This window comes from Diabrotica undecimpunctata, chromosome 6 (genome assembly GCF_040954645.1).
Source record: "Diabrotica undecimpunctata isolate CICGRU chromosome 6, icDiaUnde3, whole genome shotgun sequence".
Classification (NCBI taxonomy): Eukaryota; Metazoa; Arthropoda; class Insecta; order Coleoptera; family Chrysomelidae; genus Diabrotica; species Diabrotica undecimpunctata.
In genome coordinates, this window is record NC_092808.1 from 30,380,966 (window position 1) to 30,398,175 (window position 17,210).

General features: G+C 33.6%; 2 protein-coding genes across 2 annotated transcripts in view; one reads left to right on the plus strand and one right to left on the minus strand.

Moving 5' to 3' along the window:
• Window positions 1–17,210, minus strand: part of LOC140443340 (very long chain fatty acid elongase 4-like) — a 217,402-nt gene that overhangs the window by 108,110 nt on the left and 92,082 nt on the right. The gene's annotated exons all lie outside the window — the stretch shown is intronic.
• On the plus strand, window positions 14,280–16,433 carry LOC140444272 (zinc finger MYM-type protein 1-like). Its single transcript, XM_072536018.1, has one exon. It carries the CDS (start codon window positions 14,280–14,282, stop codon window positions 16,431–16,433), a length of 2,154 nt encoding a protein of 717 aa, XP_072392119.1.

The following is a 17,210-nucleotide window of genomic DNA, read 5'->3' on the forward strand; positions in this document are numbered from 1 at the left end:
TGCTTAACAATTTTAACTCCGAACTAGCTGCTATAAAATTGGTTCCATTGTCGGAGACCATCCTTTGAGGCTTGCCTCTTCGCGCAATAAATCTTTTAAAGGCCAACAGAAATGATTCCTTAGACAGTTCTGTAACTAATTCTAAATGTATGGCCTTCGTACAAAAACAAATAAAAAGACACATGTAACTCTTTATTAGTTTACAACCTCGACCCTTTCTATCGCGAATTAAGAAAGGGCCCGCATAATCTACACCTGTTACAATAAATGGTGGGCCACCTGCGAGACGCTGGGCAGGTAGGTCACCCATTATTGGCTGAATGGATTTAGATTTTAATCTAAAACATTTTACACATTTGTGTACGGTACGTCGCGCTAAATTTCTTCCTGATAACGGCCAGAAAGTTTCTCTTATAGTTGCAAGTAAAAGTTGAGGACCAGCATGCATAAGATCCTTGTGAAAATGATTAAATATTAACGACGTAACTATATGATCTGCCGCTAAAATGATGGGATGTTTTTTGTCATACGTAAACTCGGAATGCTTTAAACGCCCGCCTACTCTCATGATGCCCTGATCATCAAGAAATGGAGATAAATTTATAAGTTTGCTGTTTTTATCTAAAGATCCCTTTTGGTTCAAATGCTTTATTTCATTAGAAAATGACTGTGATTGACACAGTTTTAGAATACGATTAAATGCAGAATGTATTTCATCCAAAGAAAGGGGTTCAGAAGTTCTTTCCTTATTTTTACACATGCGGATGAATCTGAACACATATGCAGCGGTTCTTTTTAAACGTAAAATATTAGAGAAGCGCTCAAATGAAAATACTTCCGTATTCTGTGTTTCATCAAGTTTATTCGTAAAAACCTTTATGTTTTTCCTCGTTTCGCTTGTTTCAGTGGGGACAACTTGTAAATTTGGCCATTTATCTGAATCTTGCATGATCCACTCCGGTCCATGCCACCATAAGTTGCACTCCATTATTTTATCTGGTTCCACGCCTCTGGACACTAGATCTGCAGGATTATCCTTGCCTGGCACATGACGCCACTGCGCAAACGAAGTGGTTTCCTGGATCTCTGCTACGCGGTTACTAACAAACGTCTTCAATGCATTGGCTGCTGTTTTCAACCAACTAAGTACTATCGATGAATCTGTCCAGAGGTAACACGTATCAAATTGCACATTTAATGAATTTTTGACCTTATTGGTCAAACGCGATAAAATTACTGCTCCACAGAGCTCTAAACGCGGCAAAGTAACTGGCTTTAAGGGCGCAACCTTGCTTTTTGCACATAATAAGAATGAATACGACCTGCCTAACGAATCGGTAGATTTAATGAAAATGCAAGCACCGTACGCCTTTTCTGAGGAGTCGCAAAATCCATGAAGTTCTAGTTTGACCTTACTAGAACATATAACATGCCGAGGTATTTTTAAATTGTTTAAGCTTCCTAATTTATTCCTAAACTGTAAATAATTATTTGCTAAATGCTCCGGTATGGGATCATCCCATGAAAGACGCTCGAGCCATAGTTGTTGTAACATAATTTTCGCTATGATGGTACACGCACTTAATAGACCCAAGGGATCAAAAATTTGAGCTATGTCCGATAATAAAGTTCGCTTTGTGATTATATGGCCTAGAGATGAACTTATGCTATAAAACATAGTATCTGATTGCGGTGAGTACAATAATCCCAAAGTTTTCGCCTTCTCGTTTTCACCGAATTGAATAACGGAACCCGTAGTTGAATTATCCGGTATATCTCTTAATATTTCAGGATCATTTGAATAGAATTTACGCAATGTAAATCCTCCGGTTTTGAGGATCTCAAAAAGTTGTTTACATGCTTCGCGCGCTTTCTGTTTTGAATCAAAACCTGTCAAAAGGTCGTCCACATAAAAATCGGATTTAATAATGCTAGCAATGTTAGGATTTTTAGCTTCTTGCTCCTCTGCCAATGTCATTAGACATTTAATCGCTAAGTAAGAAGAGCATTTCATACCGTACGTAACTGTTTGTAACTGAAATATTTCAATCGGTTCTTCCGGATTATTTCGCCATAAGATACATTGTAAGGATTTTTGATCATCTGCAACCAATACCTGACGGTACATTTTTTCTATATCCGCACTAACTACATATAAGTGTGTTCTAAAACGCAATAAAATGGAGAGTAAATCATTTTGTAAGGTTGGTCCTGCCATTTGAATACTATTTAATGAAATGCCGTTTGTAGTTGGCGCACTACAATCGAACACAACGCGCAAACGTGTCGTCAAAGAATTTTCTTTTAATACTGGATGATGTGGCATAAAATAAAATGTAGTATTTACCCTAAAGTCTGTTGCCGCTTCCGTAATTCTGCATAAACCTTTCATATGTCCTAATTCTTTATATTCCTGGATGAATTCGCTATAAAGAGTTTTAAGATTGGCATCTTTATTCAATTTACGCTCGAGATTTAAAAATCTATTTTTTGCTTGACGAAATGAATCACCGAGTGAACTTATCGATTCCTTGAATGGCAATGATACTATGAATTTGCCTGTCGCGTCGCGTTTCACCGTATCTTCGAAGTGTTTTTCGCATGCAATTTCTTCGCCCGAGAGTGCAGGTTTTCCATTGAAAACCTCTTCAAGTTCCCAGAACTTACTTAGCTGTTCTGTAACTTCGATTGTGTTTGTGAAATTACACTTAGTTATTCGCTTTTCTGATGCTTTGTTTTGGCTGATATACGGCCCTGCTATGATCCAGCCAAACATTGTTTCTTGCATGAATGGTTTATTTTTACCTAAACTAATTCTGTTTGCGCCCAGTATTTGCCAAAATAGATCACTTCCTATCAACAATTCGACCCTTTGTGGTTTATGAAAATAATTATCCGCTAATTTTAAAATGTTTAGGTATCTGCAAATCGCTAATGTTTATTTCAGATGCCGGCACGCACCCCGTAATTTCTGGTATTACGAAACAATTTAAAGTTTTATGAAAAGTTATATCGCTACGCGACTGTATATTTATTTCGCATTTGAATCGAACGGGAGATGCAGTATTATTTATGCCCATGACTGATATATTCGCGCTTGTCGTTTTTAATCCAAGTTTATCGCATAAATTTTCGGTTATGAATGAGCTTTGTGAACCGCAATCTAACAAAGCTCGCACTATGTATGCCTTACCTTGGCCGTCAAAAATATTAACTAATACTGTGGACAGTATAGTTTGATCTGCAGCGCTAACTGCCGAAACTGACAAATTGGTAGTGTTTAAACTACCTTGTATATTATCTGCAGATCGTATATCGCTCGCGTTTTCTACCGGTTGATGAACTAAAGCTGCGTTCTGTTCGCTTGATCTATCTGGATGCAATAACGTATGGTGTCTTGAAGCGCATTTCTTGCATGTTGATTGTCTACACCGCTTATAGAAATGTCCAGGTTTAAGACAATTCGTGCAAAGATTGACCTGTCTTACTTTATCAAACCTGTCCCTAGATGAAAGTTTTGAAAATTCGCCGCATTGATAAATGTTGTGTTCCCTTTTGCAAATAGGGCAACACTGTGTATTATCCGATTTATTTAAAGTTCCCTGTGATGAATATAGACCGCGAATGTTATGTGAATATTTCGTATTCCGTGAATATGCGCCCGCCTGAGAAATATTCCGTGTATTTTGTTTTTCAGCTTGATTTACCTCAAGAGATTCTAAGAGGTCCGCCCTTGATTTTAAAAACGTTTTAAAATCATCAAAACTAGGAATTTCATTATGTGTTTTGCTATTCTCCCATGCGCGTAAAGTCGATGTATCGAACTTACAAGAAATAATATGAATAATGAGTATGTCCCACGAATTAGTAGGTAGCCCTAGCTGCTTTAACGCGTATAAATGCTTAGAAAAAATGTCAACTAATTGCCGCAATCTATTAGATGACTCTTTATGTATTGGCTCTATATTAAATAAGGCATTAATATGATTGGAAATTAATAATCTCTTATTATCGTACCTTTCCCTAATTAATTTCCACGCAACTGCATAGTTTTCGGCGGTAAACTCTAATGTTCGTATGACCTGCCGCCCGCACCGCCCTGTAATGAACTTCGTAAATAATGAAAACGCCTTATATTGTCTAAGTACTCATTTCTGTTAACTAAAGATTCAAAAAGATCTGCAAAATCTAACCAATTATTATAATTACCATCAAATTTTGGTAACTCGATAGGTTTAAGCTCAATACAATGCCCTGTATATGAATTCTTAGAGCGCTCACTTGCTTTATCGCTTTCTATACAAGCTACTTGTTGATTATCGCGAATGATTTTTCGCGCTACCGCTAATTGTGAATAATATTTGTTATAGAATTCTTCGCGCTCCGTATATTCATCCTCTAATAATTCAAATTGAACCGTATTTTCTATTTGCCCTTGAACTTCATCGAATTCGCCCTGTAAATGTTCTATATTATTTACCATTTCAATAGCCTGTAATACTTCTAAATCTGAAATCGTTTCACCCTTAGTTATTTTATCATTTAACGCTAATATAAATTTCGAAAATATTGTGAGTTTGCATTTAAAACCGCCCCTTTTTCGCTTTAAATTCTCCATAATTTTATAATGAATTAAACAGTAAACAGAAACAGAATATAAATCGCTTGATATTCGACCCTAACGTTCTCAGAATTATCACATGTGCAGAATAAAGGTACAAAGACTGATAAATAAGGGAATGTGAAATGGATAATGCTCACCAAAATATTGTATGTTTATTCTAACAGCCCTAGCCTCCTGGCGCCAAGGATATGCCTCAGGTCTTCACAGATTTTAAACCCACAGTTGTCCAATTATGTAACTGTCTTAAGAACAACGTTCGACAGTCTATAACGCGCTCGGGCCACTATGAATGCACTATTTCGCCCGCTAATGTGATGACACAAATATGAGTTCGGAATTCGGTGAATTTACACTGTTTCAACACAAGAATTTGATGATTCGGCTCGAATAGACCATGGATTTGCTTGATATGCACTTCGCTTGTGCCGCTGGTTAATAATCAAACTCCGTGCGAAAACAAAACTGACTTTATTTTGAATTACACAATACAATATATAAACGCTTATTAAGTATTATGTCCGCTCGCTCTGAATGTTGTTACACCGATCCCGTCTCGTATTTGAGTGCTGTCTTCTTTGGGGTGCCTTAAGGGACTCGCCTTATCTTCACATATGGCACAATATATATCCCTACGCCACTATGTTGCCGGATTGTAAAAATGCATACAATAAACTTGAATTAGATAGAGGCGTGAACATGGATTTGCTTGATATGCACTTCGCTTGTGCCGCTGGTTAATAATCAAACTCCGTGCGAAAACAAAACTGATTTTATTTTGAATTACACAATACATGAATATATATAACGCTTATTAAGTATTATGTCCGCTCGCTCTAATGTTGTATCACCGATCCCGTCTCGTACTTGAGTGCTGTCTTCTTTGGGGTGCCTTAAGGGACTCGCCTTATCTTCACATATGGCACAATATATATCCCTACGCCACTATGTTGCCGGATTGTAAAAATGCATACAATAAACTTGAATTAGATAGAGGCGTGAACACTTTACTTGACGCTTCTCAGAATAGTAACAGAAGTAAGCATACAAATTTTCAAATCAATCGGTATAAAAATATCATAATAAAATCAGTTTGAAAATTGTTACCGAGACCTAAAATGCGCAGGCAAGTGGTACATTTGACCCCGTCTTGTGGCTCTCTGTACCAACCCAGCTGTCCGTCCTTTTGGATTTAAAGTTTTTAGGGGCTAAATAATGAGCCACTAAAATGGCGGACATATTACTTATCATTAATTTTTCCCCAAAAAATTGCAATTTCACCCCTGTCTGCCACACCTTATGTATCTACTCTCGCGTCCGCCCTTTGGGATTTCGTCTAGTTATACCAAGATCTTATTCTGGGCAAATTTTCAGCCATATTATCGATCGTTAATTTTTCCGAAAAAAATGACAATTTTATCCCTGTATAGCCACCCCCTGTACCACGAGGGGCTTCCGCCTGTAAGGCAAAGTCTTAACCCAGTTACAATGAATATATTCCAATAGAGAAATGTCATATTACTGATCAGTTCAAAATTTCGGCTCTATCTCTTGGACTATAAGGAAGCGATAAGTGGTTTGACAGCATAATAACTGCTTGTTTAGTCTAGTTTTTTTGGGTGGAGTTTTGACTTGTTCTTGAATGAGTTCCGAATCCAGCAGCCCGCTGAAGTATTGGATTTTTATAATATAATTATTTGACAACCTTTTGTTGGCCAACCACCTAGAGCGGAGTTGAGCCGAAATACATTGATTCGTATGTTCCGTTTTAAATTCGTTCAATCTGTATATACATATATATATATATATATATATATATATATATATATATATATATATATATATATATATTTATATATATATATATATATATATAACTATATATATAATATTTATTAATATTATTATTTATGTTATATGTTTTGTATTATTTATAATGTTCATAATTATTTTAGTCCTTTGTATTTCAAAATAATAATCTCAATAAATCACTGTATGAACGAGAACTGTCAATTTTGAAATACGTTTGTGTCACGTCCAATTGGCAAATATTTTACGTGTTTGACTCATACGCTGGTGTATGTGAGTTCGAATCCCAATATAAATTTTCTATCCTATTTTTGAAATATTTAAAAACCCCACCTTAATTTTATTAAATATATGTAATATACGCAAAAATGCTAAATTTTAAAATAAAATGAAAATTTACAACATAATCTGAGTTGTTTGTTTTTAAAGGTATACTTCTATACGCACGTTCGACTTTGGAAATTTGCACGGGAGTGAAACGGAAATTTGCACGGGAGTAACAAGCTTCGTTAGGCATGTTAAATTATAAATTAAAACTTGTAAATATCTCAAGAAAGTTCAAATGTGTACTCATGATACTATGATTAAGAAGATAAGATATTACGCATAAGTCGTGACGTAATTGGAGAAATGCACGTTCGTAATGTCAGTTTTTGTATGTGTCAATAAATAATCTTTAATAAATAGTTTGGAGATATCCTTTTGTGTACGATTATTGTAATTATTAAACCTTTATTTAATATTATTATTTTGCTAATTGAATAATTTCATCACAGAATGCATAAAAATCGCATTTAACTTTAAGAAGAATTCAAATTCTACTCTCCAATGACGGCATGCGCGAACACGACCGATTTTGGGCTACGGGAAGATCCTATCTTGTTAGTCATAGTATCATGTGTGTACTTTTTATATACAAACAATATTTTTTTTATTAATATTGTTATCATGATAATTTAAACATATGCGTAAGTAAGTTACGTATATTGTCATTTTTAAATACTTATGACTATTGAATTTAAATATGTATTATATTATTATATTGAATTATGTTGCAGTGTATTGTATTTTTATATTAATAACAAAATTAACAATGAATTTTACTGTAGAGTATGTGTAAAAAAAATTTTTTGCATTCAACTCCTTTTATAGATATATGAAAATAAAAATATATATTTTCATTAAAATATTGATTCAATCCTTCATTTACTTACTATACTCCTATTACAGGTCAAATGTTTATATACAGCAAACGATGCACCATATAACTGTATACCTAATTATTTTTCTCTTTCTGCTCTCTCTTACCTATATGATTACATATGTAATGATTGTGCAGATTGACTCCCATATAAATTTCTAACGACGAACGCGTGTATAGAAGTATAACTTGTACCGGCAGTCCCACTGGACTGCCACACCCGTTTCTTTTCCAATAGGGATCGTTTTCACCCAAAAAAAAAAATAAATACAATCAACGGGACAAGTCCAGTTTTGAAGTGGAGGGTAAGTATAACCTAAATCCAAATTTCCATTCAAATCAGTGGAGAGAAGGTATTCAATGACATTGTTTTAACTATAACTAATCTAGGGGGTGAAATTTAGGAGCTAAAGGGTTTCTTATATTCTAGTGGGGTTTCTTATACTCCATTCGTCAGAGACGAAAATGCCACTTGACATCTAATAATCATACGAACAAGCCGAATTTTGCTGAATATGTTTTTACCCTGGCTTACCCTAAAACCCCTGCTCGTATTTAGGGGAAAAAATGGATTAACCAAGAATCTGTATGCCGTAGAAAAAAATATTTCAAATAAAAAAAAATATAGCTGAGATAATTTTGAATAAAAATGTTTATTAGCCCTTTTTATGTAGAATGAACTGTTCTCTTAGGAACAACGGATGTAGCGACCTAAGCGATATTGAATTTTACCAACACGATGGTAAAATTCAATATCTTTTGGTCAGAGTGTCCTATCGACCAAAATCAAACTGCCCTTTAAAAGTGAAAAGTGTATCTTTTGGATGTACTTTTTGCATTTTGCAGCAAATAAAGTCAATTTGAATGAAGGTGTTAAATAAATAAATGCTGCTCGAGATTTGCCATTTTTTACAATTCTCATTAGAATATTAAAATTACCGATCGCTTTTATTGTCCAGACGCTGTGGAGTTTTAATTGTTAGAACCTAATCTTCAAAACCTATAGCAGAAAACTTAATGTTTTACAAATTAATTGCTCCAAATATACACTCCGCCAAAAAAGTATCGCATCACCTATGAAACTGCAAATTTTGTATTAAAAATAATTAAAAACATGGATTTTTTACTGTTGTTTTTTTTTGTTTTTTATGTATGTAACAAGTATTAAAAGAAAAATGCAGAATGTATGAAAAACAAAGGATTTATTTAATTTATTTCATAAATTAGAAGTAGAAGAATTTAGTAAGACGTATTGCCTCCTCTAGCTCTTATAACATCTAGACAACGTTGTGGCATACTTCCAATTAATCTTCTTAGATAATCTTGATCGATATTATCCCATTCTACGGTTAACAACCGTTGCAGGTCCTGAAGATTAGCTGGCGTCACATTACCAGATCTCACCCTTCTGTAAAGATGGTCCCAAACATGTTCTATTGGATTTAAATCCGGGCTGCGCGCTGGCCAATTCAAAACTTGTAAATTTAGCTCTTGAAGGTACTCGTTAATGATTCTTGTGACGTGTGGGCGTGCATTGTCTTGCATTAAAACAAAATAAATGGGGCGTAAGAAACAACATGCATTTCCCGCATTTCTCTAATGTACCTATCAGCAGTTAAGGATCCTTCATCTAGCTGTACCAATTCGGTTTATCCTTCTCCAAAGTTTGTCGACGGTCTTAGGTTGCATTGAAAATAACGCTCACCATTTCGTCTATAAACTGGTATTCTCCGAGTATGTTACTCCAGTCGTCGGTATTCCAGTTTACGTGCTTTCTTGCAAATGTTAGACGTGCTATACGGTGTTCCCTTGTAAGTCTCGGGGCAGTGGCAGCTACTCTGGCCCTAATTCCAGGCTGTCTTAAGATGTACCTAACAGTTTCTGAAGATACACATACATTTAGAGTCTCGGCTAAGTCATGTTGAAGTTGACTTACAGTCACATGTCTTCGACGCAAAACCTGAAGGACTAAAAATCTATTGTCCACATGCGTAGTTGCTCTTGGCCGACTTATTACAGCTCGTCTTTCATAAAGATCAGTCTCTCGGTACCTTACTACCACTCGTGATACTGTCGACTGATTTACACCCACTAAATTTGCCACATATTTTTGACTCCTTCCGTCTTCAACTTTTTATAAAAGTAAAATAAAGGCTGTTAATGTAAAAACCAGACAAAATAGCAATTAACATTTTTTTTCTTAAAGAGTAAGCTGTGTTTACAAATTTCTTTTTAATATTTATTCTAGCCTTAATATTCTTAAGGGCCAGAAAGAAATAATTTAAATTAACCAAATGCTGTCAGAAATATTTGTAATTTTATAAGTGATGCGATACTTTTTTGGCGGAGTATATTTTTCTTCGATATTTAACAGCAAAGAAAATTTAAATACGAACAATATAGTGTAAACAAAAATATGTTTTAGAGAATATTTTCATGTATAAATATGTGTTTTAATATGTTTCACCGATGGTCGAGTTAAGAGTCTCCCTAAAAACAATCCTGTCCTACACAACTATGTAACTAATCACTAAAATGTTTTAACATACCTGTGTAATGATTTAAAAAGTAGTCTTGTTACAACAACAGTCGAAGACCTAACCAGTTTTGTTTCTCGCAGATTTTTGCTCTCTTTCCATTCGTCTTGAGAGAAATTCTTATTTGTAAAATAATATACCATATTAAAAAGGCAAAAAAAATATATTAAAGTTTGCAATCAGTAGATTTCAGTTTCAAGAGGCGACAAAAAAAATATATATATATATATATATATATATACGAAGTAACAAGAAGTCCAAAAACCTCTCTCTGATAGTAAATTAGGTGAACCGCAAATTCAAAGCCTCTTACTAGAGACTTTTAACGACGCTAGAAGTATCATTTTACTTCAACATGCATCTACGATTCACCTTTGAAAATTACTATCTTTTTCGCTCTTTACCTAGAGAAAGACATTTAAATGAAAGTAAAAGATTGCATTTCATTTAAATAGGAACTCCACCATTGCTCTACACGAGTTATTATTATTCAACTCATCATCAGGAACACTTGTGGAAGTTCAACTGAAATGAAATGCAGTCTAGTATTTGGCCATTATAACCAAAATAACAGCCAGGTACGCTAGCAGCGACATCTATACGAAATAACAAGAAGTCCAGTCTGGAAGTCCTGGAATAAACGAAGTTACGCAATAAAAGCAAAAATTATACTTTTCATCCTGTTGTGGATGTATCAGCAGGTATCAATTCGATGTTGAAGTAAATTGTAGATTTTTGACTTTTAAAATAACTTGATCTTGTTTGATCACAGTCACAAAAACACTTTATTTTTATAAAATTTGTGTTTAACAAATACTTAATTTAAAAATTTCTTGCTATGTTTTATGGCGAGCATAATAATGCGTGGTGAAGGCGAAATAAATTATACGTGGACCGCGCGATGACTTGATGTAATTTGGTTAGACCTCTGAGTGAGAATCTTGTATTGAATTTTGTACTAGTGTTTTTGAGCCTTGAAAATCGTCATGCAATTACTATTTTTATTGGGAATAAGCCAGAATATAAAAATATATATCTATAAAAAATCCACAATATTTTGTAAATTAATTATCGAATATTGAATTTAATTTAATTAATATTTTAGTTACAAAACTGGACATTACAAACCGGATTCAATTTTTCTGCAGAATAAACTCAATACCTAATTTTTAGTAAAAATAACACTCACCATACAATTAATTTAACATTAAATGATTTATCTATAAAGCAGTCAACAAAAGTAAGTGTTTTAGGCCTAACTTTCGATAAAAAATCAAATTGAAATGTGCATATTAAGAAAATACAACAAGCATGCCAAAACCGGTTAAACATACTTAAAATATTGTCTAATAAAGTTTGGGGTGCCGACTGTAAAACATTAATTAACCTTTACAAATCACTTATTAGAAGTAAATTAGATTACCGTTGCATATCTAAAAAACTAAATAGCATACAATCTACAGCTTTGAGATTAGCACTGAGTGCCTTCAGAACTAGTCCTATTAGTAGCTTACAAGTTTAAGTGAGTTTTTACACCTCTGTATATTAGACGCCAACAAATATCCTCAAACTATATAGGGAAAATATCAGCACAAAAACAACATCCAGTATTCTCCCAAATTTGCCATCCCAGTATTGGTTCTACAAAACTGACTAAAAAAAGTACTCCCCTTATAGAACAAATAAAATCTTCTAACTTTGATATGGATAAGCTAAATCGATCTCTACAAGTCAGTGTAAATTTTCCTCCATGGACAATCCAACCACTTACCATTGACTTAAACCTCACAAAATACCCCAAATCAACTACAAATCTGATTTTCATTAAACACTTCGAAGTGATATCTCATTATCCTAATTATCTCCAAATTTTCAGTGATGCCTCTAAAGCTCATGACGGACACGCTGCTGCATACTACTGTAAATACACTACTCACACTATATCCGTACCTAAAAACTGCTGCATCCTCACAGGCGGGACCACAGCCATTTTGGAATCCTTAATTTTCTTAAAAACGCGTAGTGAGAATAAATGTGTCATCATCACTGACTCATTAAATGGTCTATTAGGTGTAAAACAAATATACCCTACAAATCCAATATTTCGGGCCATAAAAAATGAGATAAATATAATTCAATCAACTCGAAAAGAAGTAGCATTTATGTGGGTACCGTCGCATGTAGGAATAGCTGGAAATGAGAAAGTGGACAACCTAGCAAACACAAGTCAAATAAACTCATAATACACAACCAAATCAAGGAATTACCCATACTCCGATCTCAAAAACCTAATTAAAGACCACTGTATGAACATATAGCAAGACTACTGGAAAGATTCAGGAACCAAACTATATGAGATTTATCCCCTTGTGAAGACCATCTTGAATAATCCATCCAATAGAAGGGACCAAGTAATAACTAATCGACTAAGGATTGGACACACTGCACTGACCCATAAATTCTTAATCAACAAAGAATCTTCTTCAACCTGCAAAAACTGTTCTCTCCCATTGACTGTAAAGCATATTCTGATTGACTGCCAGTACCACGAAGAAACAAGAAGAAAATATGAAATCTCAGATGACATCAAAACCACTTTAACCATAAACACTGACCATGTAATAATTTATTTAAAAGAATTACGTTTATATACATATATTTAATGTAAATAAAATGAACTCTTGTGTACGTTACTCCACTAATAACCCTGCGTGGTTGATGTGGATTATATGTTTTTTCTAAATAAAAAAAAAATATGTTTTAGTTAGTTTTGACATAAATAAATTATTTACAAAATGTACCATTAGATAAAACTTATTACTAAAACTAAACCATTACTTAAACATAATCAAAATAAAATTAAAGAATGATGATACATTGGTAACTAGAATAAGACTAAATGTATCACCTATAAGGGAGTTATTAACATTATATATAGATAATACCTATTTTCAACTAAATAATAAATTATACAAATAAAAATTTGGTCTAGCGATGGGCTCTAGTTTATCTCCATTATTAGCAAATATATTTATGAAAGATTTTGAATTAAATATAATTTCTAAACAAAATGCAAAATGTAAAACCAACAGTATTGTGGAGATATTATGTAGATGATGTATTCTCAATATGGCCTCATGGATCAGAGTTGGACACATTCCTGAATGAGATAATCAATAAAGAAGAGACAATAACATTCACCATGGAAAAGGAATATAATAACTTACTACCCTTACTGGATGTTTTAATCTCAAAGAACGATCTTGGATATAAGACTCAGGTATATTTAAAAAGAGAATCATTAAGTCCTTATACGATAGAGTCAAAATTTCTTGTTCTAACGAAAATTCGTTCTAAGAGGAGGAACATTTGTTAAGATCTGTTTTATTAAAAAATGATTATCCTTGTCATTTATAAATAAGGCATTTTTAAGAATCGACCGAATGGAACAGAACAACTTAGAACGGGATCCTAACTTAACACAATAGGAAAAAAATTCAACATTTCAGCAACATTCAAAACAACAAATACATTAAAATCTATTTTATCTAAAATCAAATCTAACAATAAACAAGAAAGAAAAAAGAATTGTATTTATAAAATACCTTGTGAATACGATCGATTTTATTTAGGTGAAACATCGAGACCAGTGGCGGTTGGTATATAAGTGCTGCGGAGCTGCAGAACCACCAAAATAATCCAAACAAAATTACTTTGAAAATTAAATAAAAAATATCACTAGGTACTTATAAAATTTAAATTCATTTAGATGGTTTTCGTGCATGGCCGCCTTTATTTTAATCTGTCGTCCGTCGCATCTCATGGCGACAGCAAGTCCCACTTATTTGACCGGACCAGTGCTACTCCGAGCTGTGAACTGTTAAAGATATCCCCGATAACACCCGCTCAACCCCTCGCCAACACTTTTCAGGCGACGACTGAAAGCAATATTTGAGCTGCATTTGTCGCAGTTCGAACTAGTGTGTACAAACCTACGTTTATTGTAATTTTAAATAATCGGTGATCGCGACGCGACGACTGTTAAAATAAGTTGTCCTGCACGTAATTCGGTATTTATATTAAGTATATGAGAATAAAAGTGCTGTTCAGGATGGATGTTATTTATAATTTGATTAATGTTAAGAGATTCTTTAAATATTCTTATGACGAAAAACTAGAATTAAAATGCAAAGGACGTCCTTTGCCGGATATTAAAATCGTAAAAGAAGGATCAAGCCGAGGGAAAAATTACAAACGACAATTTAATTGCGATATTTATACGAGAAATAGTTGGATATGTGGCTGCAACAGAAAAAACGCTCTTTTCTGTTTTCCTTGTGTACTCTTTGGAGGTGATAAGTCATGGACGCAAGTTGGTGTAACAGACTTAGTACATTTAAGTGATAAAATAAAAAAGCACGAAACTTCTAAGCATCATTTGCACAATCAAATGGAATATGCTTTATTAGGCTCCGTGAATATTAAAGAACAGTTAGATTCTGCATACTGGATAAATATTCAACAATTCAATGAAGCTGTAACAAAAAATAGGTATGTTCTCTCAAAAATTATAGACTGCATAAAATTTTGTAGTGTTTTCGAATTGGCGCTTCGGGGACACGACGAGACACAAACATCCGACAATCCTGGAATTTTTCGCGGCCTCATAAATTTTACTGCTGAATTGGATAAAACTTTAGCACAACACTTGGAAGAATCGACGGTTTTTAAGGGCATTTCTAAAGAAATTCAAAATGATATTTTGGACTGCATGTTGGAATTATGCCAGGATAAAATTTTGGAGGAAATTCGGGAATCTCCATATCTAGCTGTCATGGCCGACGAGACTACAGACATTTCAGCAAAATCACAAATGGTTGTAGTATTTAGATATTGTCGAAATGGAGCACCAGTAGAACGATTTTGGACATATTTGGTACCTTCAAAATTAAATGCAGATACTTTAAGCAAAAACATTTTCAGTGTTTTGGATCCTATCCTGGAAAACTCAAATAATAAACTAATTGCTCAGAGTTATGATGGGGCAGCGGTCATGTGTGGACAGCACGCAGGAGTTCAAGCCAGAATCAAAGAAAAATATCCATTTGCTCATTTTGTACACTGTTACGCGCATCAATTAAATTTAATAATGTCTAAGGCTTGTTCCGAAAACACTCAAGTTAGACTTTTTTTCGGAAATTTAAATGAAATCCCTACCTTTTTTAAAAATTCGCCACGAGTGGCAGTTTTAGATAAAATCGTCCAGAAGAAAATTCCTCATGGCGCTCCAACTCGCTGGAACTTCAATATTCGAACTGTTAATGTTGTGTTTGAACATCGATCTTCTTTTATCGAATGTATGGAAGAAATAGAAGAATCGTTTGATAAGGCTGCTGTCTGTAGTTCAGTGTCTTCCATTCGAAGAATACTAGTGGATCAAAATTTTGTTTTTTGGTTAACATTTTTCCCTCGCATAATGCCACAAGTAGACGTTTTGTATAATGCCCTTCAAAAGACTAAAACGGATCCTTTGGAAATCAATAAAAAGGTGACAGATTTCGAAAGATACATGAATTCAGTTAGAAATTCAATAGATGATACCATTGACCAAGGTTCTAGTTTATGCGTTGAACCATTACCAACTAAAAGGTTATGGAAGGATAACAGTCCAGTAGGTCATCGGAGAGCATCTATCGAAGTTTGTGATATAATCATAAATTGTGCAAATGATAGATTAGCTTTTAAAAATCACCTACTTGCAACTTCATTGCTTTATCCTGAGCAATTTGATAATTATTATTGTGATAATTTCCCAGATGATAATTTAAGCCTGACTTGCGCGTCATATCCAAATTTAGATAGGGAGCGCTTGAAGACTGAATTATCTGTTATTTATTTTAGAAGAGACTGTAGAGGCATTAATGGGGCAATACCTTTTTTAAAATTTTTAATTGAAAATAATTTAACAGAGCCTTTTCAAGAAACTGTAAAACTGCTTCAAATTCTAATTACAGTGCCCATGAGTACGGCAGAAGCTGAAAGGTGCTTTTTGAGTTTAAAACGGATTAAAACATTCTTGAGAAATTCCATGACTGAAGACCGAGTTGTAGCATTAACCATGTTGTCAGTAGAAAAAACACTTATAAAAGAAATACCAAACTTTAATGAAAAAGTTATAGAGAAGTTTGCTTTAAAAAAAATCGACGAATCGAGCTTATTTATAAAAAAAATAATATATTTGGCTCTGTGTGTAGTTAGTTCGTAAGACCCTATAATGCAATTATTGTTGTGGCGATTTTGTTTGTAGTGTTTTTTCGTTTGCATTCCTTAGTTTCACGTATTTATCGATAAAATTCTACTAAAAACATAAACTATATAACAATTACTAGTGTGCCATAATGTACCATTGCTATTTTTGATATAATTGGATTTATCTTCAATTTGAAAAGAAGAAAATCGGTAAGTTCTTTATTATTTTTTAATAGATATATAATGAATAAATATATGGTGTAAAATATCAAACTAAAAGCCTCGTTGTAAAATACAACGATTAAAAGATATTGAATTAAAAAAAACCAAAAAATACTGCAGAACTACCAAATTTTTGAGTCACCAGCCGCCACTGATCGAGACCATTAAATGTTAGATGTGAACGTCAATCTTATATTAAAAAGAGAGAATTTGAAAGATATCAAATATGTAAACACGCATGGGAAAATGAACATAGGGTTCAACGGAACGATTCAAGTATAGTTCACAATACTATAAAGTATGAAAATCTAAGAAGCGGCTCTAATTATGCTAAATGAGACCAATTGGGTCGCAAATTTCTCGGCAGAATGCAGTAGGATCTGGTTAACCATATTAGAGGAGGAAATCATTAAAAAGAAAATACCACAATTAGTAAGTCAATAACGTATCGAGGATTTATGTTTTTAAATAACATATAAAATCTTTTTTTTTTATTTACAAATTCGCATCAACCCGAAGGTTATTAGCAAGAATCAGATTTACAATATTAAATATATTATATATTAACAAA

Excerpts from the sequence above, each read along its gene's own strand:
- LOC140444272 (XM_072536018.1), top strand. The coding sequence starts at position 14,280 with ATGGATGTTATTTATAATTTGATTAATGTTAAGAGATTCTTTAAATAT.